General features: G+C 44.2%; 1 protein-coding gene across 2 annotated transcripts in view; it reads left to right on the plus strand.

The window, feature by feature from the left end:
• Positions 1-24,874, plus strand: part of KDM5A (lysine demethylase 5A) — an 84,902-nt gene that overhangs the window by 50,254 nt on the left and 9,774 nt on the right. For both annotated transcript variants that reach the window (XM_077827510.1, XM_077827520.1), the window contains 8 exons: positions 9,779-10,134; positions 10,479-10,617; positions 11,613-11,792; positions 12,167-12,322; positions 17,194-17,745; positions 18,478-18,621; positions 23,269-23,428; positions 23,761-23,981. In XM_077827510.1, coding sequence (XP_077683636.1) covers positions 9,779-10,134; positions 10,479-10,617; positions 11,613-11,792; positions 12,167-12,322; positions 17,194-17,745; positions 18,478-18,621; positions 23,269-23,428; positions 23,761-23,981 — 1,908 coding nt within the window. The remainder of the gene's footprint in view (positions 1-9,778; positions 10,135-10,478; positions 10,618-11,612; positions 11,793-12,166; positions 12,323-17,193; positions 17,746-18,477; positions 18,622-23,268; positions 23,429-23,760; positions 23,982-24,874) is intronic.

A 24,874-nucleotide genomic window follows, 5' to 3' on the forward strand; every position in this document is an offset into this window, starting at 1 on the left:
CATGCTACAGAGGAAGGCGAAAAACCTCCAGGGCCTCTTCCAATCTGCTCTGGAGGAAAATTCCTTCCCGACCCCAAATATGGCGATTAGCTAAACCCTGAGCATATGGGCAAGATTCACCAGCCAGATACTGCAGAAAATTCTTTCCTGCGTAACTCAGATCCCACCCCGTCTAACATCCCATCACAGGCCATTAGGCCTATTTACCATGAATTTACCACAGTCTCTGCTGCCTATTTGAATTCTGGGTAGAAATCCCAGTGCCTGATGGGGCTAAAACATTGTCACGGTTGGTTCTGGGTATATATTGTCAGGCCCCCCTTCCCTCCCTCCCTCCCTCCCTCCGTGAAAGCAAGGGCAAACAATTGTTTTGCGCCTTTTTTCGTGAGTTACCTGTGCAGACGCCATACCACGGCAAGCATGGAGCCCGCTCAGCTAACCGTCACTGTATGTCTCCTCGGTGCTGGCAGACGCGGTACTGCATTGCTACACAGCAACAGTTTATTGCCTTTTGGCAGCAGACAGTGCAGCATGACTGGTAGCCGTCGTTGACGTAGTCCAGGGTGCTCTTTTAACCGACCTCGATGAGGTCAGGGGTGCCTGGGCAAACATGGGAGTGACTCAGCCAGGTCATTTCCCTTTTAAGTTTCGTCTCATGGTGATTCAGTCCTACTGGCAGTGCACTGTCTTTTAATCTGCAGCCAGCAGAAGACTATGGCCAGCAGTCATACTGCACCGTCTTCTGCCGAGCACCCAGGTGATGACGATGGCTAGCGGTAGTACTGCCCAGTCTGCCGCCAGCAAGGTGTATAAAGATAGATGAAGTGGATCAAAACAAGAAATAGACCAGATTTGTTTTGTATTCATTTTCTCCTCCCTCCCTCCGTGAAATCAACGGCCTGCTAAACCCGGTTTTGAGTTCTATCGTTGAGGTTTTGAGTTCTATCCTTGAGGGGGCCATTCTGTTTCTCGCAAAGCCACCCCCTTTGTTGTTTTTAATTCCCAGTAAGCCAACCCTGTAAGCCATGTTGTCAGTCGCCCCTCCCTCCGCCAGAGCAACAGCAAACAATCATTTTGCGCCCTTTTCCCTGGATTGCCCGAGCAGGAGCAGATGCCATAGCATGGCAAGCGTAGAGCCCATTCAGCTCACCACAGCAGTTATGACCATTGTAAACACCTCGCACATTATTGTGCAGCATATGCAGAACCAGCATCTGAAAAAGCAGGCGAGGAGGCGACGGCAGTGCGATGATGAGGACATGAACACACTTTTTTCTCTAAAATCGTGTTCCCCTGCAATTTGGAGATCATGGTGTTAATGGGGCAGGCTCATGCCGTGGAACGCCGATTCTGGGCCCGGGAAACAAGCACAGACTGGTGGGACCGCATAGTGTTGCAGGTCTGGGATGATTCCCAGTGGCTCCGAAACTTTTGTATGCGGAAGGGCACTTTCCTGGAACTTTGTGACTTGCTTTCCCCTGCCCTGAAGCGCAAGAATACCAAGATGAGAGCAGCCCTCACAGTTCACAAGTGAGTGGCAATAGCCCTGTGGAAGCTTGCAACGCCAGACAGCTACTGGTCAGTCGGGAATCAATTTGGAGTGGGCATATCTACTGTGGGGGTTGCTGTGATGCAAGTAGCCAACGCAATCACTGAGCTGCTGCTTTCAAAGGTAGTGACTTTGGGAAATGTGCAGGTCATGCTTGATGGCTGTGCTGCAATGGGTTTCCCTAACTGTGGTGGGGCCATAGATGGAACGCATATCCCTATCTTGGGACCGGACCACTAGGGCAGCCAGTACGTAAACCGCAAGGGTACTTTCAGTGGTGCTGCAAGCCCTGGTGGATCACAAGGGACATTTCACCAACATCAACGTGGGATGGCCGGGAAAGGTTCATGACGCTCGCGTCTTCAGGAACTCTGGTCTGTTTAAACGGCTGCAGGAAGGGATTTACTTCCCAGACCAGAAAACAACTGTTGGGGATGTTGAAATGCCAATAGTTATCCTTGGGGACCCAGCCTACCCCTTAATGCCATGGCTCATGAAACCATACACAGGCACCCTGGACAGTAGTCAGGAGCTGTTCAACTATAGGCTGAGCAAGTGCAGACTGGTGGTGGAGTGTGCATTTGGACGTTTAAAGGGTCGCAGGCACAGGTTACCGACTCTGTCAGACCTCAGCGAAACCAGTATTCCCATTGTTATTGCTGTTTGTTGTGTGCTCCACAATCTCTGTGAGCGTAAGGGGGAGACGTTTATGGCGAGGTGGGAGGTTGAGGCAAATCGCCTGGCTGCTGAATACGCGCAGCCAGACACCAGGGCGGTTAGAAGAGCACAGCAGGAAGCGGTGCGCATCAGAGAAGCTTTGAAAACCAGTTTCATGACTGACCAGGCTACAGTGTAACACTTCTGTTTTTCTCCTTGATGAAAACCCTCCCCTTGGTTGACTCTAATTCCCTGTAAGCCACCGCCCCCCCCATCCCCCCGGCTTCTATCACAAGCTTGCTTGCAAAGCAAATAGTAACTATCATTTAAAAAACATGTATTCTTTATTAATTGATTATAAAAAAAGGGAGATAACTCACAAGGTAGCCTGGATAGGGTGTGGGAGGAGGGTAGGAGGGAAGGAAAAGGCCACTTTAAAACTTGTTGAATGCCAGCCTTCTGTTGCTTGGGCTGTCTACTGGGGTGGAGTGGTTGGGTGCCCGGAGCCTCCCCAACCCTGCGTTCTTGGGCGTCTGGGTGAGGAGGCTATGGAACTTGGGGAGGAGGGAAGGCAGGTAAGGAGGGGCTGCAGCAGTGGTCTGTGATCCTGCTGCCGTTCATGAACCTCCACCAGGTGCTGGAGCATGTCCGTTTGATCCCACAGTAGCCCCAGCGTTGCCTCCTCTGATCGTCCTGCCGCCACCTCTCCTCACATTCATCGGCCACCGTCCTGTACTCTGGTATTGTGTCCCTCCACACAGTTCTGTCAGTACCGGACGACTGCATGAGCTCAGAGAACATGTCATTGCGCGTGTGTTTTTTTTCGTCGCCTTATCTGAGAGAGCCTCTGGGATGGAGGAGGGAGGCTTGAAACATTTGCAGCTGCTGGAGGAAAAAAAGGGAATGAAGTATTTAAAAAGATACATTTTACAGAACAATGGCTGTACTCTTTCTCTGTGAACAACACTATTCACCTTTCATAGCACATGTGATTTTGGTACAAGGTCGCATTTTGCATCTTATGTTGAGTGTCTGCAGCTTTGGTGTTAAAGATCACACATGCAGGGCTGGGAAACAGAATTCGGCTTGCAGGTGGCCATGGTAAGCCATAGTCTTTTGGCTTCTGCAACCTTCATAACAGCAGCCCCCTCCTTTCCCATACCAAGCAAAGCCCGTTGAGTTGGCCATTTACTGCTGCACTTTTTCTGTTAATGTGCAGCAGCAGAAACCAAACTAACCCACTCCCTCCATCCAATTCTCTGGGATGATCGCTTTTCCCCTCCCCGCACCGCCTGGCTGGTATCAGGGAAGATCCCTGCTAGCCAAACACAAACAGCTCAGCACCAGTGTCCGTCCCCCCCCCCCCCCCACGTGGCTAACTGCTACAGGCAAACAGCCCAGTAGGAATGTCCACCTCTGAATGTCCCCTTAATCAAATTCCCCTATTTCAACCAGGTTACCATGAACGATATCACTCTCCTGAGGATAACACAGAGATTAAAAAACGGATGTTGCTTGTATGCCAGCAAACATTGGGACCATACGCTGCCAGGCTTTGTCATGCAGTGATACCAGATTACTTGCTACTAGTATGGCGTGGTAAAGTGTCCTATCATGGAGGATGGAATAAGGCTGCTTTCCCCAGAAACCTTCTGCAAAGGCTTTTAGAGTACCTCCAGGAGAGCTTCATGGAGATGTCCCTGGAAGATTTTCGCTCCATCCCCAGACACGTTAACAGACTTTTCCAGTAGTGGTACTGGCCAAGAATGCATCCCAAGTCCTCAGGGCTACTTAATCATTAAAAAACGCTTGCTTTTATAACGTGTAGTATATTTAAAAAGGTACACTCACCAGAAGTCCCTTCTCCGGCGTCGTTGGGTTGAGAGGGTATTTCAATCAGGGTGATAAAAAGATCCTGGCTGTCGGGGAGAACGATGTGCTGTGTGCTCTCCCCAAGCTCATCGTCGTCCTCATCTTCCCCATCTGCAAAATCCTCAGCCATGGCAGAGTATCCCATCCTCGGAGTCCACGGACAGAGGTGGGGTGGTGGCGGCGGCCCCCCCTAGAATTGCATGCAGCTCAGCGTAGAAGCGGCATGTCTCGGGCTCTGTCCCGGAGTGTCTGTTTGATTCTTTGGTACGCTTGTCTGAGCTCCTTAAGTTTCACGTGGCACTGTGTTGCATCCCTGATGTAGCCTCGGTCCTTCATGGCCTCTGAGATTTTTTGAAATGTTTTGGCATTTCGTCTTTTGGAACGTAGTTCTGATAGCACGGGTTCCTCTCCCCATACAGCGATCAGATCCAGTACCTCCCGTTTGGTCCCTGCTGGAGCTCGTTTTCGATTCTGGGACTGCCTGGTCACCTGTGCTGATGAGCTCGCCTGGCCAAACAGGAAATGAGATTCAAAAGTTCCTGGGGCTTTTCCTGTACACCTGGCCAGTGTATCAGAGTTCAGAGTGCTGTCCAGAGTGGTCACAATGGTGCACTGTGGGATAGCTCCCGGAGACCATTACCTTCGAATTGTGTCCACACTAACCCTAATTCAAAACGGCGATGTCCTTTGAGCGCTAATCCCCTCGTTGGGGAGGAGTACAGAAATCTGTTTTAAGAGCCCTTTATGTCGAAAAAATGGCTTCGTTGTGTGGATGTGTGCAGGGTTAATTCAGATTTAATGCTGCTAAATCCGACATAAACTTGTAGTGTAGACCAGGCCTCACAACATGATGGCCTGTTTTTTGAAAGGCCTGGAGTATCACTATTACATGTCTGGGATCCCATCCCTCCCTGGGACCTGAATCTTGTGCTGTTGAGACTCATGGGGGCTGTTAGTTGCAGTAGCAGGCAGAAGGAAAGGTCGCCCAGTGTCTGCTCAGAGGATTTCGTCCTGGATTAAGGCCTGCATTCACCAGAGTGATGAGCTGTGAAAGGTGCCTCTGCTGGCAGTCGTGATAGCACTCTCAGATAGGGCACAAGCATCGTCAGTGGCCTTCCTGGCACAGGTACCAATCCAAGAGATCTGTAGAGCTGCTACCTGGTCGTCTCTCCACACGTTTGTCTCTCATGATGCACTTACCTAGCAAGCTCGAGATGACGCTGGCTTTGGCAGATCAGTGCTGCAAGACTGCACTCCAAGCCTACCTTCATGGACACTGGCTTGTGGTCACCTAGAATGGAATCAACATGAGCAAGCACTCGAAGAAAAAACGGTTACGTACCTTTTCGTAACTGTTCTTCAAGATGTGTTGCTCATGCCCATTCCATTATTCGCCTTCCTGCCCCTCTGTTGGAATTGTCAGCAAGAAGGATCTGAGAGGGCGTAGGGCTAGTGGCGCCTGATATACCAACACGTGAGTGCGGCACTCAGGGGTGCCCCAGCTGGCCCTACAGATACTGCTAAGGCAAAAAAATTTGATGACCATGCACATGGGCATGTGCTCACCTAGAATGGAATGGACATGAGCAACGCCTCTCAAAGAACAAGAGTTACAAAAAGGTAGTAACTGTTTTCCCTCACCTTACCAGATTATCTGCGTTGTTTTAAATGCAGTTTTGCCTGACACATACTAGAAACTGTACCTCAAATGAACAATCTGCTAATATGTGTCCTGCTCATTTGCAAGTGCATCTGAAAATACGAAGGCCTTGTCTACATACACAAATTGTACCACTTTAAAAAGGGTAATTTTTAAATGTTTAAAATATTGAAAAGGGTAAATGGGATGATCTGGATAATTATAGGCTTGTCAGTCTGACATTTATCCAGGGAAAGATAATGAAGCAGCTAATATGGGACTCTATTAATAAAGAATTAAAGCAGAGTAATGTAATTAGTGCCAATCAACATGGACTTACAGAAAATAGATTCTTTCAGACTAACTTGATACTTTTTTTGATAAGATTACAAGTTAGATAAAAATAAGTGTTGATGTAATAGGTTTATATTTCTGTAAGGCATTGGACTTGGTATCACATGATGTTTCGATTAAAAAAAAAAAAAAGCAACCCGAGAACTACATAAAATTAACACACATGAAATAGATTAAAAGATAGCTAACTGATAAATCTCAAAAAGTAATTGTAAAGGGGAATCATTGAATGGGTGTTTTTAGTGAGGTCGCAGGAATCTGTTCTTGGGCCTAGTCTAACGTTTTTATTAATTATCTGGAAGAAACCACAAAATCATTACTGATAAAGTTTACAGATGTTGCAAAAATTTGGTGAGTGGTAAATAATGAAGATTACAGGTCACTGATAGAGCAATCTGGATGGCTTGGTAGACAGGACACAAACTGTGTTTTTTAATATGGTTAAATGTAAACGTGTACATGTAGCAGCAAAGAATGTAGGCCATATGTACAGGAGGAGGGACTCTATCCTGGGAAACAGTGACTCTGATTTTGATCAGGAGCTTCCAGTATGATGAGGTGGGCAAAAGGGCTAATGTGATCCTGGGGTGCAAAAATTGGGGAATCTTGAGTAGGAGTAGAGGGGCTATTTTACCTCTCTATTTTACTTCTTTTTATTTTACCTGTTTTACCTCTCTATGGCACTGCTGGAATACTGTGTCCACTTCTGGTGTTGACAATGGAAGAAGAAGGTTGAAAAATGGGAGCAGGCTCAAAGAAGAGACACAAAAATGACTAAAGGATTAGAAAACCTGCCTTATCGTGATTAGACTTAAGGAGTTCAATCTGTTCTAGCTTAACAAAGAGAACGTTAAGGGTTCCTGTGGAATGGAAGTCTGGCATTAGTTGAGTGCTCAGAGCATTCTTTATCCAAATGCATCAAGAAACGAGGTCCAGATTTCTTTGAATTCAAATAATCATTTTCCATGTTGATAAGCTATTTCTTTTGCTGCTAATTCAGACCAGGTTCAAATACCACTCCTCTGTTCTGGGCAGAAGCCTACTCCTCTATTTTTGTAAAATCATGCACATGATAATAATTGTTGCCCTTGAGTCAATGTCTGTGTGGTGGAGTTAAACCCAGCATACTAGGTACAATTACCTAGGATATAATTTTCAGCTGAGGCTAGGTTGCTGAAGCAGAGCCCTATTTTCACTCTTGTGTCCCCCTCTTTTTGCAGCTGACTGTTGGACAGTCTCACAACACATGCATCAGAGTTCCTTTTTCTTTATTAAAGCACCAACAAATATCCAAGGACAAGGCCCCCATCTTGCACAACCTTTGTGGCACCCCGTAGATTTGGAATAGAATCTTTTGCTATATCAATCAGAGCCTGAGATCCACGGGAGCATTTTTAACACTCCGTAACATGTTCTGCCATTGGGGTTCTTTTAAAGGCTGTGATAACTTCCCTTGCAATGCTTTCACAAAACTCCAGACCAATAGAGTTCCTCTTTGTTAGTAAAGCATGCATTGTGGACGTGGGCCTGGAAGTTTATGAAGCTGTACCCAGTAGCTCTGGGGCCTCTGGCAGTCTTAGGACATCCAGACCAAATTGATACATTAGTAAGTGTTGTAAGTACTGTCACTCCGCTGAAGGTGGCAAATGAGATAGTTGTTTTAGTGTTAGAAAAGAGAGAGCCCTCATCCTTGAGGAATTGGGAAATGCATGTAATTCTCTTGCTCAGCTAGTTCTTCCAAATTATATTTTTTTTTCCCCAAATTTGCAAGTCTGGGTTACCCTAGATATATGCTGTTGTATGATGGTGAGGATGAAATTGGTACTACTTAGTTAGGATAGCCCAGACTTCTCATGGTTGCTACTGTAGGCACCTTATTTTTCTCCATCAGATGAAAAGAGGAACCCAGCAGACCTGCAAGGGGAATTGGATGCATCGGTACCCACCCATGTGGGTGTAAGTGTGTCTGCATTTTGGAACCAGTTTTCACCTGTAACACGATAAAAGCATAGTAATAATTTGGGGTGTCTGGGAACCCAATCCCCCCTATCCACTTAGCTATAGGGAGTTGGAATTTAAGTGTTAGTAGCGGGCATTGACCAGGACTCCAGAGAAAGGCTCTAATAATGTTGTTGTTAACTTCTCTAAAATAAGATGGGGGGGAGGGGAGTATATACAAGTGGGCCACTTAGAATATAGGGAAGCCTTGGCAGAATCTTTTTTATTGTATGTACCCTTCTTCACAAGCTCAGGGAAAGAGGATGCCACCGATTTGTATCATTAGATACTTGAGAGAGTACAGGATTTAAATGTACCTTTACTAGTTCTTAATATTTCTTGGTACTTTCATATCTAGGTATTTGATTGCATCTATGACGGTTTCATTGAGAAAAAGCCTTGCCAGATGACAACCAGGAGATTGCCATAAATTTTTAACAATGAGGGTAATTAACCATTGCAACAGTTTACTGGGAATTGTTGTGGATTCTATCATTACTGGCAAATTTTAAATCAAGATTGGATGTTTTCTAAAAGATAGATGCTCTATGAAATGTTTTGGGGAAATACCATGGCCTGTGTTATACAGGAGTCAGACTAGATCACAATGGTCCTTCTGGCCATGGACTTTATGAATCTATGAACTTCCCTAGAATAGATATAGTTATACCAGTATAAATGGGCTTGACTGGTAGAGCTTCCACCTGTAATGAGTAGAGGAGTAAGCTATACCAAAATAAGCATGCATAACTATGTCCACCTCCAGGGTTGTTCCAGAGTAGCTATCTCAGTTAGAGGGTTAATTTTTCATCAAAATAGTTGTAACCGTACAAAAACTGTGTATAGGCCAGGCCTAAGTGTCCCATTCAATAAAGAACATGATGTAAAGTCATTAACTTGCAAATTTGGGGTGTCACATAGCAGAAGCTTGTTGGCTCTCTGAAGATTAGAGGGCTCTGAAACAATGAGATTATTTGCAACTGCAGGTGTTCCTCTTAAGTAGGTGGTGGACATGGGCACTAATGTTACTCATTTTTATGTATTGGATGAAAGGGACAGTGGTCACCCATCCACGCAATTCCACCATCAATGGATTTGCAAAATAAACAAACCTGTTCTTTCCCTCGCGCCCCCCCCCCCCCCCCACTGTTTTCCACTAGATACATAGTTTAAGGTTGGAGGAGACTATATTAGATCATCAAGTCAGACCTCCTGCGTATCACCAGCCCTTACATTTCACCCAGTCACTCCTGTGCTGAAGCCAATAACTTGTGCTAGTGTTTGGCTAAAGCATATCTTCCTTAAAGGCATCCAGTCTTAATATAAAGAGTCCAAGAGATCGAGAATCCACCACTTCCCTTGCTATTTTGTTACAATGGTAAATCATCTTCATTGTTAAAAATGTGCCTGATTTCTAACTTTCTGATTTGCTTTTGTCTGACTTCAGCTTCCAGCTATTGGTTCTTATTATGCATTTTTCTACCATCCTGAGTTGGTTAGCAAACACTGGTACGTGTTTAGTTTAGATAATCTGTTGCTTGTAGCTATGAGTGTTGATGGTTTAATAGTCCAGATAGCTCTGAACCTTTACATGACTGGTCATTTTAAGTTGACACAGCTGGTTGACCAGCTAGACAGCTCTTGCTTTGATTCTACTGTGCATATTTGTAGCTGAATGGCTGCCTATGCTTGCTGTACATCTGTTTCAGAACCTTTTGGATGATGTGGAGGAGTTTCACGAGCGTGCTCAAGAAGCCATGATGGATGAGATCCCAGACTCTTCCAAGCTGCAAATGTTGATAGACATGGGCTCTGGCCTCTATGTGGAACTTCCGGAACTGCCCCGGCTAAAGCAAGAGCTGCAGCAGGCACGTTGGCTGGATGAGGTGAGGTTGACTCTCTCGGACCCTCAGAGGGTCACTCTGGATGTGATGAAGAAGCTGATTGACTCAGGTGTGGGGCTGGCACCACATCATGCTGTAGAAAAGGCCATGGCTGAGCTGCAGGAGCTGCTTACAGTGTCCGAGAGATGGGAAGAGAAGGCCAAGGTCTGCCTGCAGGCAAGGTGAGCATTCACTTGGTAGCTATACTGTGTGATAAAAGTCCTCTTTAGTTCGAAGGAGAATGTCCCCTTAAGTGAATATCCTGTCTGTCTTAGGAACGTAGTGATGAGCGGGGCTGTGAAAATCTAGCCAGTTTCTTCACTGTTTGATACTGTCTGTCTCACTAAGTTTTTAAACTGAAGGTAGTTCTCATCTCTGCTGGCATTTAGTAGTGAACAGCCCCCTCCAAGACCAGCGCTGTGGTATCTTGCACTAGTGTAGTGATACAGCGGCCCTGCCACCTGACCTCACTTCACTGACACTTTGTTGAGATATAAGGCTGGAATCAGGTTTTTCCTTATGCTAGACCACGACAAAGTATGATGGCCCTGGAAAGCATTGTGAATGAAGCAAAGAACATCCCAGCTTACCTGCCCAATGTATTGGCACTGAGAGAAGCCCTGCAACGAGCTAGAGACTGGACAGCCAAAGTGGAGGCCATTCAGGTAGGGCTAATAGCAGGCAGTGGAATCTGTTGGACTGTGCTCCTTTCTCTTAACGGCTCTGTCCTTGAAGGAGGTCAGAGAGGAAGGGAAGCTTATTTGAACTTTTAAACTTGCTTACCTTGTTCTTTCCATGTTTTAACTCTTTGCTCTTCGTTCTGGGTTGCCATCTGTTCCCGCATGGGAAACCTGTTCCTTTCTTTTCCGCTTTCCTATAGGCATCCCACTATGAACCACAAAGGCCATTAGTTTTCTTAATTGCCCCAAATGCATCTCTGTACAAGGCCCTTATTTGGTTTTAATATTGTTTGGTCTACAAATTGCCACAGGAGATGGTATAGCTGTGATGCAAGACTCAGTATATCCTGGTGTCCAAGTCATTGAGCTGACTGTGCAAAGGATTTTTTTAAAATTTTGGTTATTCCACATGTATTTAGTGTTTTCATAAGGTGCCAGATTTGACAGCCCTGGAGACTGAAGTCTTCTGTCTACAGAATAGGTACAACATGAGCAACAGAAGTCTAAGTGTCCCTTTGGCACTACCCTACCTATGTGCCTCAGCCTTGGCTAAGAGGGGTCACCTTTAGGGAAGAGAAGGGAGTTGTCTCCATGGTCCATGCAGTTCTTGACCTCTGGGCTGAGACTGCCATTGGTGGTGGTGCTGTGTTTTTGATGCAGTCACATGTTTACTGGGAGGTAGACTGAGAACTATCAACTCATTTCACATGGGCTACTGAGCAACGATCAGCTAGTAACTTTGGGTTACTATTAACCTAGTTGGCTTTGAACAAGCAACTGAGATGAAATGGTGTCTGATTACTAGTTCCCTGAGCCAGCCAGTTCCATCAGAGATTATCCATTAAATGGGAAGTTTATATTACACAGGAATAGCTATCAAAATATTAATCAGATGTGGGGTGGGTTTCAGGGCAAAGTTTGGTCAATGACTAAGTTTAGTGCTGGAGTTCTGTGGTTCAGAGTATTGTGTTCTACCCCAGAACTGTAGCAACTACGCATATCTGGAGCAGCTGGAGAGCTTGTCTGCAAAAGGCCGTCCGATACCCGTACGTCTTGATGCCTTGCCACAGGTGGAGTCACAGGTAGCAGCAGCCCGTGCCTGGAGGGAACGCACGGCAAGGACTTTCTTGAAGAAGAACTCAAGCTACACCCTGTTACAGGTGAGCAACAGTCAGTTATATATCAGAGGCGGGAAATTGGATTTGACGTCCCTCTGCAACCTTGGAAGTGGGCGTATGAGTTATAGGTTACCCTTCCGTATGAAGGTAGGGTCAAACAGAAATTTCAGTTCCCCATGAAGGAGGGACATGGTCACGTACAGTCTCCTTTGGGTGAGTTTGTGTACTGAGGGTTTCTGCTATTACTGTTAAGGAGGTGGAGTAGAACTCGTGCTTTGTGGCAAGAAGGAAAAAGAGTTTATTCTATGATGTATAATCATTCCATAGTATATTGTTCTCATCTGTGCTCCAGTGCCTTCTATCGGTTCATCTGACTAGTGTCCTTGGGTTTTACATTGCTTCCTTTGTGTTTACAGGTTCTGAGCCCCCGGAATGATATTGGGATTTATGGAAGTAGTAAGAATAGACGGAAGAGGGTGAAGGAGTTAATGGAGAAAGACAAAGACCTTGATCTGGAATCCCTGAGTGAACTGGAGGATGGTCTGGAGGAAGCCAGGGACACTGCATCTGTGGTAAGGAGCTGTGTAAAAGGGCTGGTGTCTTCTGTAGCTTGGGGGCTTTTGAGAGATCCTGTCTGTATTTTAACAACTACTAGCTCACTTGAATTTAAAGTCCAGCCTGCTAAGTGTTCTTGTCCTTGTGGAAATTTTGAGGACCATTACATGAATCCCACTAAAATGAATATCTTAGTACTAGGCCTGATAAAAGCAGTTCATGTGTTTTAGGGATGTTTTAAACACATTTGGACAGTGGGAGAAGAGGGAAGTACAATTCAGAGAAAATATGTTGGGGTAGAATGGGGGTTTGCTAAGGAAAGCTTCAATTGAACAAGGGTTAATAAATTCACCGTTTATGTTGAATGGTGGGGTTCCATTCACCTTTCATGTACATAAACTGAAACCTTTTTGAAATACCTGAAAAGAATGAGCTGTTACCACCCACAAAAAGCAACGTGAAAAAGACGTCATTCGATTTGACCCTGCCATGTGCCAAACTGAACTAAGTTCTACCCAAACAATGTCGCCTTCAGAAACTACAGTTAAAGAAGCAGACCTGTTTAAAGCAAAATGTTGGTGCAAGTAGATGAAGTATTTGAGAAGTTTTTTTCCACCCATTTGGTAGGGATGTGCAGAATTTTCCTCACTAAGGGCTGTATAGCCACTTACCAGTAGATGAGGTCGTCACATTATTGATATAAGGAGACCGTTATGGTTTCTCTCAGATCTTTAATGCAGATGGCAGCCATTATGTTCTAAAAACCCTCTTACGTATGTATGAAGCTATTCCGTTCTCCTCCCACACAAACTTCAAAAATAGGGTTGAATCACTTGTTGCCTGCTACTAGTCTTCTTTGGGAGGGAGTGGGGAGGGGAGAGGAGAGTTGGTGGGGTATTTTTTTGGTTTGGTTTTTTTCAATTGAGAAAAATGTTATGCAAGACAAATCCATAGTGAGTGGATGATACCAGAAATTAAAGTGAGGGCCCAATAAACATCATCTAGATTTCCTTCCTAAAGGAGTGAGGAAAATTGGCACAGGCTGAGAGCCTGCAGTTATGCCGCTTCGTATGCGTGATCATTAAGGCTAAGATTTAATCATGGGTAATTTTAGTGAAAGTCATTGACAGGTCATGGGCAAGAAACAAATTCACAGCCATGTGACCTGTCCATGACTTGTACTATTCCCCAGACTAAATCTTGAGTGTTCTGGGGGTGCAGCTGCTGCTCTGGAGGGAGGGCTCTGGGGCGCCCACTGGTGCTCTGGGGGGGTGGGGGGTGGAGTGGCCCGGGGTTGCCACTGCTGTCGGGGGCAGGGCTGTTGTAGCTGGCCCTGGGGCTGCTCTGGCGGCCCTCGGGTCAGTCGCACCTGCTGGCTGCAGAAGTCATGGAGGTCACAGAATCTGTGGCTCTGTGACACACTCGCAGCCTTTGTGATCATCCATCAAATCTCAAGTTCAGCATGGTTAGACCATGTCTTTACTTGGATGAGAGACACTAAGGAACACCCTGGTGCTATAGGGAAGGATGGTGGTGATTTCAGTAGGTGATGCTCTCGTCTCTGAAAGAAAAGGAGTACTTGTGGCACCTTAGAGACTAACCAATTTGTTTGAGCATAAGCTTTCGTGAGCTACAGCTCACTTCATCGGATGCATTCAGTGGAAAATACAGTGAGGAGATTTATATACACACAGAACGTGAAAAAATGGGTGTTTATTATGCACACTGTAAGGAGAGTGATCACTTAAGATGAGCTATTACCAGCAGGAGAGTGGGGGGGCGGGGGGGGAACCCTTTGTAGTGATAATCAAGGTGGGCCATTTCCAGCAGTTAACAAGCACGTCTGAAGAAAAGGAGTACTTGTGGCACCTTAGTGAGCTACAGCTCACGAAAGCTCATGCTCAAATAAATTGGTTAGTCTCTAAGGTGCCACAAGTACTCCTTTTCTTTTTGCGAAGACAGACTAACACGGCTGTTACTCTGAAGCACGTCTGAGGAACACTGGGGGTGGGGGAGGGGATAAACAAGGGGAAATAGTTTTACTTTGTGTAATGACTCAACCACTCCCAGTCTCTATTCAAGCCTAAGTTAATTGTATCCAATTTGCAAATTAATTCCAATTCGGCAATCTCTCGTTGGAGTCTGTTTCTGAAGTCTTTTTGTTGAAGAATTGTCAATTTTAGGTCAGAAATGTAGTGACCAGAGAGATTGAAGTGTTCTCCGACTGGTTTATGAATGTTATAATTCTTGACATCTGATTTGTGTCCATTTATTCTTTTACGTAGAGACTGTCCAGTTTGACCAATGTACATGGCAGAGGGGCATTGCTGGCACATGATGGCATATATCACATTGGTAGATGTGCAGGTGAACGAGCCTCTGATTGTGTGGCTGATGTGATTCGGCCCTATGATGGTGTCCCCTGAATAGATATGTGGACACAGTTAGCAACAGGCTTTGTTGCAAGGATAGGTTCCAGGGTTAGTGGTTCTGTTGTGTGGTGTGTGGTTGCTGGAGAGTATTTGCTTCAGGTTGGGGGGCTGTCTGTAGGCAAGGACTGGCCTGTCTCCCAAGATTTGTGAGAGCGATGGGTCATCCTTCAGGATAGGTTGTAGATCCTTGATGATGCATTGGAGAAGTTTTAGTTGGGGGATGAAGGTAACAGCTAGTGGCATTCTGTTATTTTCTTTGTTGGGCCTGTCCTGTAGTAGGTGAGTTCTGGGTACTCTTCTTTAGGTTGGGGGGCTGTCATTACACAAAGTAAAACTATTTCTCTTTGTTTATTTCTTCCACACCCCCCCCCCCCCCACACACACACACACAGTTCCTCAGACCTTCTTGTTAACTGCTGGAAATGGCCCACCTTGATTATCACTACAAAGGGTTTTCTCCTCTTTCCCCCCCCCCCCCCGATAATAGCTCATCTTAAGTGAACACTCTCCTTACAGTGTGCATGATAAACATCCATTTTTTCATGTTTTGTGTATATAAATCTCCTCACTGTATTTTCCACTGAATGCATCCGATGAAGTGAGCTGTAGCTCACGAAAGCTTATGCTCAAATAAATTGGTTAGTCTCTAAGGTGCCACAAGTACTCCTTTTCTTTTTGCGAATACAGACTAACACGGCTGCTACTCTGAAATCTTCTCTCTGAATTGGTTTTAAACCTACGCCTAATTATATTGCATAGGGAGGGTGAGGTGGGGCACTGTGCTGTTGGTGACTTGTCTTAGATCCAAGCCCTGTCTCCTTGTGGTCATTAAAGAGCCCATTGTCTTTCATGTGGAATACTCCTGGCGGAATTCTGCGCCAAAAAATTAAAGTTCTGCACACAATATTTCAAAATTCTGTACATTTTATTTGTTAAAATAACACAATATAATCATGCCAGTTACAATTATTTTGGTAACTTATTTCAAAATATCTGTGTATGTCTGTAACAGTACAGACCAAAAATACCAAAAAAGATTCTGCTAATTTTTTTTTGACAAATAGATTCCTTATGAGGCATATTAATATAGAACTTTGTGTAATTAATTTAAATTACCAGACAGACTGTTTCTTGCACCTGTCAGAAGCCGTGCAAAGGCTTCAGGGAGTCAGCAGTAACGGAGGAGCTGAGGGAGAGGGAAGGACCCTAGGAGTGAACCTGTTGGGTGTAGGTGGGAGGTTTTTCTTTGCGGGGATGTGGGGGGGGAGGGGGATTGTATGGGTATTGAGAAGCTTCCCGCATTCAGACCCTGACTGACCCCAAGCCTCTCCCATTCAGTCAGGCACATCTGCCCCTGTCCCCACACCCCTCATCCCCATGGGTCTCTGCAGCCACCGTCCCAGGCTCAATGCTGTCACCTCACTAGCTCCAGTCTGTCCCCCCCATGCCTTTCTGAACCCTAGTCTGAGACCCCCTAGCAGCCCTGTGTTCCCCACTCTGTCCTTACCTGGCTCCACAGGCAGGATGCTGTGATGAATTCTACTCCTGGGGGAATTCTGCAGCACTGGGCATAGAATTTTGTATTTTCCTGCATAAAATACATTTTGCCTAAGACAAGTTTCAGAGTAACAGCCGTGTTAGTCTGTATTCGCAAAAAGAAAAGGAGTACTTGTGGCACCTTAGACTAACCAATTTATTTGAGCCTAAGCTTTCGTGAGCTACAGCTCTCTAGCTCACGAAAGCTTAGGCTCAAATAAATTGGTTAGTCTCTAAGGTGCCACAAGTACTCCTTTTCAGCTCTCTAGCTCACGAAAGCTTAGGCTCAAATAAATTGGTTAGTCTCTAAGGTGCCACAAGTACTCCTTTTCTTTTTGCCTAAGAGATGCTGCAGTTTTGCCTTTTGAACACCAGAGGCCGCTGGTGCTAGAACGGTGGTATTAGTGCAGGTGGCTGTTCTGGAGCCACAGCAGGCTCTGGTGGGCAAAAGGCAGAACTGCAGCACTTTTGAGGCAAAATGTTTTTTATGAGGGGAAAATCCAAATTCCAGTTTAAGTACATTTTGTCCTCTAATTTCCCCCTGCAATTTAAATTGGAAAATGCAGCATTGCAGTAGTTCTTAGGCCAGTGCTTCACTTGAGAGGTGGCTGCATTTCAGTGGAAAGTGTTGCCTGGTACAGCATGGGTCTCTGTTTAAGTTTGCAGAGTGCTTTGGAAGCTTTTGGGAAGACAGGTACTGTATAAATGTTAGGTGCTGATCATATGTCAGAAAGTCGGGGAATAGTAGGGTTCTGGGGAGGAAATTGTAATTAGAATTGCATTTTCTTCTGGTTTTTGAGTCACTGTGCTTAGGAGATTCTTGATATGTCCTTGCCTTTCAGTGTTGTTTACTCTGGTAGCAAAACCTTGTGTCCATTTGCTGTGAAGGGTTATCGGCTATCACTCTCTGTGCTGTGCAGGTGGCTGTATTCAAGGACCGGGAGCAGAAGGAGATCGAAGCCATGCATGCCCTAAGGGCAGCTAACCTGGCTAAGATGACCATGGTGGACCACATAGAGGAAGTCAAGTTCTGCATCTGTCGCAAAACGGCTAGTGGGTTCATGCTACAGTGTGAGCTCTGCAAGGACTGGTTTCATAGCAGCTGTGTGCCCCTCCCCAAAACCAGTTCCCAAAAGAAGGGCTCCAGCTGGCAGGCCAAAGAAGTCAAATTCTTGTGCCCACTCTGCATGCGTTCTCGAAGGCCTCGACTTGAAACCATCTTGTCTCTGCTGGTGTCCCTGCAGAAGCTACCTGTACGGTTGCCTGAGGGGGAGGCATTGCAGTGCCTGACAGAACGTGCCATGAGCTGGCAGGATCGAGCGCGGCAGGCTCTGGCCACTGATGAACTGTCCTCTGCTTTGGCCAAGCTTTCTGTTCTCAGCCAGCGCATGGTGGAGCAAGCAGCCAGGGAGAAAACAGAGAAGATAATCAGTGCAGAGCTACAGAAAGCAGCAGCTAACCCTGACCTACAGGTAGGGTGTGCAGGGGTATCATACTCTTTACCTCTTCACTGTGATTTGTCAGTCTTTCTAGGGGCACTTTGGGAAAGAAGCAGTTGTGTTGAGCATTAGATGCGTCAGTCATTTAGGTCATTGATTTGAATGTAGCTCCCAGGTAATGACAAGAAGTCATCAGTAGGCTTAGGTATTTATAAGACACTTGAGGCATCTAAATGCCAGTACTGTCTGGCAAGTTGAGTGGCCTGTAAGAAATGTTGTTGGCCTCAGTACTGTTCCCAGTAGATAGCTGTCCGTAAAGCAGTTGATACCTTTTTGGCAGTTTCAGGGAGGACTACAGATTTTCTACAGCTGCTAAAAATGTTTCCTCCATATCAAGACTGGGGCATACTGAGATGATGCAGTGGTGAGAAAGAAGTTTGTGCTACCACTGACCGTGTTCTGACAGTTCTGGATAAAATGAGGAGTCAGTAGGACTGTCAGCCAGTATTTCTCAAAAGGATTGGAGAAGATAAAAAAAATTAATCCTCTGTGGTTTATTCCTTGACATCATCCCAGGTTTTTGCCCAGACCTTAAGATATGGTGACAGTTTTGCCTGGGTTCTGCTATGCATGTACAGACTGTATTTCTGAAAGGAGGGCAACTAGCCTTCGTATAATCATTCTCCCCAGCAGTGATTTTTGCTGCAGCTTCATACTGTATCCATTTGTTTGTTGCTCCATTCATATTTTCCCTTTGTCACTTAGGGTCATCTGACTAGTTTCCAGCAATCCGCTTTTAACCGTGTGATAGGGAGTGTGTCATCATCCCCACGGCAGACGATGGACTATGATGATGAAGAAACAGATTCTGATGAAGACATCAGGGAGACATATGGCTATGATATAAAGGTAATAACGTTGCATGGGTGCTAAGGGCTTTTCTGTATATGGAGTTATTCTGGAATAACTTCATGTGTGAACATTGCCTTTCTGGAATAAGGGTACCTTTTCCAAGTTAGTTTAATCCACTTTGGATTTCTATTTGTAGACAAGATGTAAGACATAAGATACATAGTGTCGCCATGTGCCTGTTAGGAGAGGTTTTTGATGGGTTTCATCTGTACATTATAGATTTGGAGTGCTGAACATTTTTGGTCGTAACATTCGTAGTCAAAACTCCATAACGTATTGTGTGACTAGATTTAAAACAACACTTTTCTAGTGCTACTAAATTCTAGATACTTGCACTTCTCAGGGATTTGGAGCCACAAGTAGACTGGAGGAATTGTATTTTATGCTATGCAGATCAGGATGGGAGCCATGTTTTGATTTTGTACCTTTTCACAGATGTTGTATACTTGTCACAGATTAAATTAGTACCCAAAACAGGAGCTCTTCACCAAGCTACAGTGTAGCAGAAAGTGGGATTTGAAAACTCCACGTTCTATAAGAAGTTTTCTGGTGATCCATCTCCTTTGGCATTTCGCTATCCATCTGTTCCCTTCCCCACTTGTGCATGCAGAGGAGGTGGAGCTGTTCACTCCCACCATGTGGAGGAGGTCCGGACTACAGCTCTGGATCTATATGTAAACTAAGCTCCTGGAACTGATTCAGAAACTAAAACTGCACTTATCCATAGGCTTCAGAAATGGTTTTGCTGCAGAAGAATTTTCATGAGAAAACTGCAGAGATTAGTCATACCGCCTTAGGTAGTTAAGTGTGTTTTCAGTGAGACTATATTAAAATGAAAAGTAAAACTGTTCTCGGAGATGCTGCTCACTGTTTTCAGTGAAGAATGTGAAACAGTGTTCTCTTAGTGCAGGTGGTCACCTTAGTGATGCAGCATTGTATTTCCTTCATGAGGCATAATGCTGAGAAAATTTGAGGTTCCATTAGATACTGTAGAGATTACCTTAAAAGGCAATGAAACATCTTGATTTTGAGGGTTTTGTTTTAAAGATAAATTCTATAATTGTTGAAGGGACCTCATTTTTTTCAGTCCTGATCTGCCTCACTTTTTTTAGTTATTACTTTTAGCACTCGTCAGACTCTTCAACTTTTTAAACAACTTACTCTCTATATAACTGCCCGCAGCAGTCAAGAAAAAATGCAACATAATTTTTCTGTAATCCCGTGTGAGATGTCAGTGAGGGAAATTTAGAAATTAGGGGTTGCAGTTAGTTTGGCATTTAATTAAACTATCATTTAAAAAAAAATTCCAAACATTTTAAAGCTTTTCCTTGCACAGTGATGAGGTTTTTCTGAAAGATGTGGAGGTTCGCTGGGCTGTAATAAGAAAGGACATGCTGGGAAAGATGGAAATGCTTGTGAGTTTTTTGCAGGGCTGCTGCTTGGATTTTAGGGAATGCAATCTACAGTCATGGGGTTTCAAAATCTATTATTTAATCCTATAATTCTGAAATCTTTGTAGAGTCATAAAATGAGAGATGGAAAGGCCTGTTAAATAATCTGGTACTTCCCCTGGTTAATGCAGGATTATTGCCTTGAAAATGCTTAACTTGTACTGTAACCAGTCTTTGTTCTGCATGCCCCAGGCAATGGGACTGAGACTATTTCATAGCTAGATAAATTTTTTTTGACAATGAAATTGGCTGAGTTTTCAACTGTAAATCTCCTTAATTTCATAGGCTCATAGAAAAGTAGGGCTGGAGACCAGAGGTCATCTAGTGCAACCCCCTGCAGTGAAGCAGGTCCAAGGAAACCTATACTATCCCTGTTCTTAAAAATCTGCAGCGATTGGATTCCACAGCCTCCCTTGGAAACCTATTCCAGTGCATAACTATCTGAATAGTTAGAAAGTTGTGGCACCCAGAACTGGACACAGTGCTCTAGCTGAGGCCTCAGCAGTGCTGAGTAGAAGTGGGACAGTTACCTCTTGTGTCTTACATATGATGCTCCTGTTAACGAAACCCATAATATTAGCTTTTTTAAAGATGCATCACATTATTGACTTATATTCACTTTGTGATCCACTATAACCACCAGATCCTTTTCTGCAGTACTGCTGCTTAGCTAGTTATTCCACATTTTGTATTTGTACATTTGATTTTTTTCCTTACCAGGTGATTGTCTTTTTTTGAATTTCATCTTGTTGTTTTCAGATCAATTCTCCAATTTATTAAGGTCATTTTGAACTTTAATCCTGTTCTTCAAACCCCTGTCACCTTGGGGTCATCATTAATTTTATAGGCATACTCTTTACTCCATAATCCTAAGTCATTAGTGAAATGTTGAATGGTACTGGACCCATCACAGACCTTTACAGCACCCCTCCAGATACTTCCTCCCAGTTTGATAGCAAATATTGATAACTTCTCTTCGATTACAGTTTTCCACCCAATTGTGGTTCATCCCATAACATCTAGTTTTACACTTTCCCCTGCATCTTTGGTTGTTAACTCCATAAATATTTGATTACTGTAATCATAAGAGGCTCTTAATTATTCTTTTCTGGACTCCCTGCAAGCTTGATAAGGTGGTGTCCAGGACAGGACACAGTATTCCTGATGCGTTTCACCAGATTTGTAGATGAGGGTGGACTCTTGCCTTCAGCTTTGATGGGACCAAAATTGCTTTGACTTGTTTGTCCTGAAATGCAAACTCATATTTGATTTAATCTCCACTGTCACCTCTTTGAGCATTAGTTTTCCAGTTTTCTCTCTCCCATTGAACGTTTCAGAGTTTTTACCCAGATATATTAATGTTTTCCCCAAGCTGAAGGTCACTTCTTCTTCCCATATTTCTCACTTCTCTAGGGCTATTTGTATTTTTCTTCCGATGTTCCTGCTTCAACTCTAGAGTTTTCTGCAGGTTGCATTACTGTGTAGCTTACTCCTTCTTAAATGCTTACATGGAATGAAACTCAGTTTTAAGACTAATATTTGAGCTCTTGATCCCCTCTTTTTTCCCCAGCCACTGTGGGCAACACAGTTCTTTGTCACGCAGCACTATAATCTGTGTCCTCTTCAATTCTGTCCTTTCTAGACTCTCACAACCAACGCATATCTAAATCTTGCCACTAATTCCTGCATAACGTCTCTCTAAAATTTGGTCTTTCCTGTGTCCATGCTGCTAACCCTCAGTATATCATGTCTCTGCTTTCTCCTCTTTGGTCTTAATAAATGCCATCCTGCCACCTTAAAATCTGTTAAAAAAGCTATTGTAAATATCATCTTAAATTATTTCTTAGACCATGTCACCCCCTCCTGTTTACATCCTCCTGCCAGTGTTCCCCCTTTTTCACCGCCGCAAGCGCAAACCTATTTTTTCTTCATTTCTAAATTCCTTCATGGCTTCTCTGTGCAGTACCTTTTATCCATTCTCTCATATAGAACTGTACACCTCTGCTCTGCCAAAGATGCCAGCTTTTGTTGTTCACTAGTTGTATTTTCCCACAAGCATCTCCTTGCATAAAGGACGGCATGGGATTTACTCCCTGTTAAAAATCTGCAGTCACTACATTATTCTCTGAATAGCTCCTTAAAATTCACTTATGCCGTGATTCTAATAAAATGCTTGATATTAGCCAGGCAGCTGGTGTTTTGTGACCCCTGCTTATTGCACTGATCATAATTGTCTCATAGTTACCTTGCGCTCCCCACATCTTTGTATCCATTAATTGTTTCTCATCCTCCTTTTAAACTGTAAGCATTTTGGGGCTGAGACCATGGATTTTTGTTTGTGTATATAGAGCCTAGTAGACCGAAGCCCTTAGCTGCTACTGCACAAACTACTAGTGTCTAAGTAGGTAGATAGTAGCTGATTCTCTGTCACCTGTTGCATGTTGGTTTCTTCACACATTATGTGGAGTCATGAATATACTGTTCATGAATGCCTAATGAGCCCCAATTAAAAGCATGAACAAAACAGTCCACTAATTTGTCATTTAATCTGGAGTCTAACTTTGTACAGAAGATGTTAACTGCAAATAGAAGTCCTTGGTTCCTCACCAATAGGCGTAATGGCCCTAATTTAGCCACCAAATGTTTTTCAAAATCCTGGGCCTCATGACAAGGAAATCATGGCATTTCCAATTTAAAATTTGCCTTAGGAGCCTATTCTGTAATGAATTTCTCTCTGTCCATAGTCAGATGCCAAATTTGACAGTCCTTGCCAGGGACACATCCTGACCTGAAATTCTTCCAGAAGTGTGAAGAGTACATGTACATATGCCTATAAACCCCTTGTTCCTAGACCTCAAAAGCAGGGACCTCCATGGTATATCATTCTGTTGACAGTGGAGTTCACACCTGGGGACTAATCTGTGGGGAAAGTTGGGAAATCACTCATTCTTCCACTGCACTCAACCAGTGTATATGGAACACATTGATATCTCTCTAGAGCTGCTGCCATCTCATTACTTAAATAGATACATTAATTGCACAATACACTGGCACTATCAATTTCTGTGGCAGGGTAGTTCTGAGCAGGTTCTAGAAGCAGTGGGCTTTTGAGGATTCTGTTAGGATCTGCTCCGAAGTAGATAAATTCCAGCTTTAACAGCCTGTGTGTGTTTTTCTCACTATGTGACTTCAGGATAACGCCAGTGTGAAATCTTCAAGCAGCCTGGAACCCAACCTGTTCTGTGATGAGGAGATCCCCATCAAATCAGAGGAAGTGGTGACACACATGTGGACAGCTCCCTCATTCTGTGCTGAACATGCATATTCATCTGCTTCCAAAAGCTGTCCTCAAGGTATTGCCTTTTCTATGCATTAGCCATTGAGAGGGGTCTGAGCAGGTGATTTGAAACCCGAGCCAGTGAATGATAATGCTAATCACATCAGGTAAGCTCAGAGGCCGTTGTGTTTATATGTGGGAAAGGCAACTAGTGGTCAGCATGTCAGGGAATATACAGTAGAAATATACCAAAATCCTTATTTGCTCATGCTCAATGGTTGTGCCAATGCCCAAAGTTTCTGTTTGAGCCTTCTACACCCTCAGACCGTTACTGAAAAATAATACGCTATTGTCTTGTTTCCGACCACCTTCCTGTCTGACCTATGTGATTTGCCTTCTGTTTGAAAGGTCCTAGCACCCCAAGGAAGCAGCCCCGGAAAAGCCCCTTGGTGCCTCGCAGTTTGGAACCTCCGGTGCTAGAGCTGTCACCTGGTGCCAAATCTCAGCTAGAAGATCTAATGATGATAGGAGATCTGCTGGAGGTATCTTTGGATGAGACTCAACATATTTGGCGGATTTTACAGGCCACGCATCCACCCTGTGAAGACCGATTCCTTCACATCTTGGAGGTATAGATGTGGAAAAAAAAGTGTAGCATAGAATGAAATTGGGTCAATGTTGTTGTAGTTTGTTTTTGTTTTTTTTTAAATGGAATTTCAGGTGATTTTTCAGTGGATTTTCCCTTGGCATCTTGCATCTTTTTGCAAAGAAATAGCCTCTGATCCAAAAAACCTCAGACCTCACTCATCACTATGTTTAACTTGGTCTAAATAATTAATTAGCTCTTGTAAGTTGTTCCATCATTCTTTTCAGCTCAGCATTCCTTTGAGGTGGACATCTGAGAGCAGGTCTTTTCAGGGACACAGTGTCATCTTCCATAAGCTATAGCAAGAACTCCTGCCTCATTGATTGTGCTTACTGTACAGTAAAAAACATTCCACTGCTGTCCAGAAGTTAGTGGAATTGCTTTTATTAAAAATCCTGCCCAAAAAACTACGAAATTCCTTACACCAAACCATAAAGTTAAAATTGTAGAGCAAAGCATTCAGAAGTAATGAATGAAGGGTTCAGAATCTGAACCAGTTGGAAAGGAGAGTGGGAAGACAATTATTGCAAAATAAGTAACACTTACCCCTACCGTCTAGCTTCGTATCCAGTTATTACAGGTGTGCAATATTTCACTGGTCAGAAAGGAAATTGTGTATATACACGTGCTTGTCCATATTTTAATTTTTTTGGGGGGGGGGGGAGGGAAGGGAATGAGGGAAAAAAACCCGGTGCAACTTAAACTCCTGCCCTCATTTGCATATGTATTGCAGAACCAGTTGTTACTTAAGGTGGGAAATACAAAACGGCAAGTGGTGAAGTCTAAAACCAGGTCTCTCTTTCAAGACGATGCTTTGGTACTCAAAGCGAGGGGGGAAAGAATACAGGTTGCAGATCTAGAATTGATTCTAAATTG

This window comes from Eretmochelys imbricata, chromosome 1 (genome assembly GCF_965152235.1).
Source record: "Eretmochelys imbricata isolate rEreImb1 chromosome 1, rEreImb1.hap1, whole genome shotgun sequence".
Lineage (NCBI taxonomy): Eukaryota > Metazoa > Chordata > Testudines > Cheloniidae > Eretmochelys > Eretmochelys imbricata.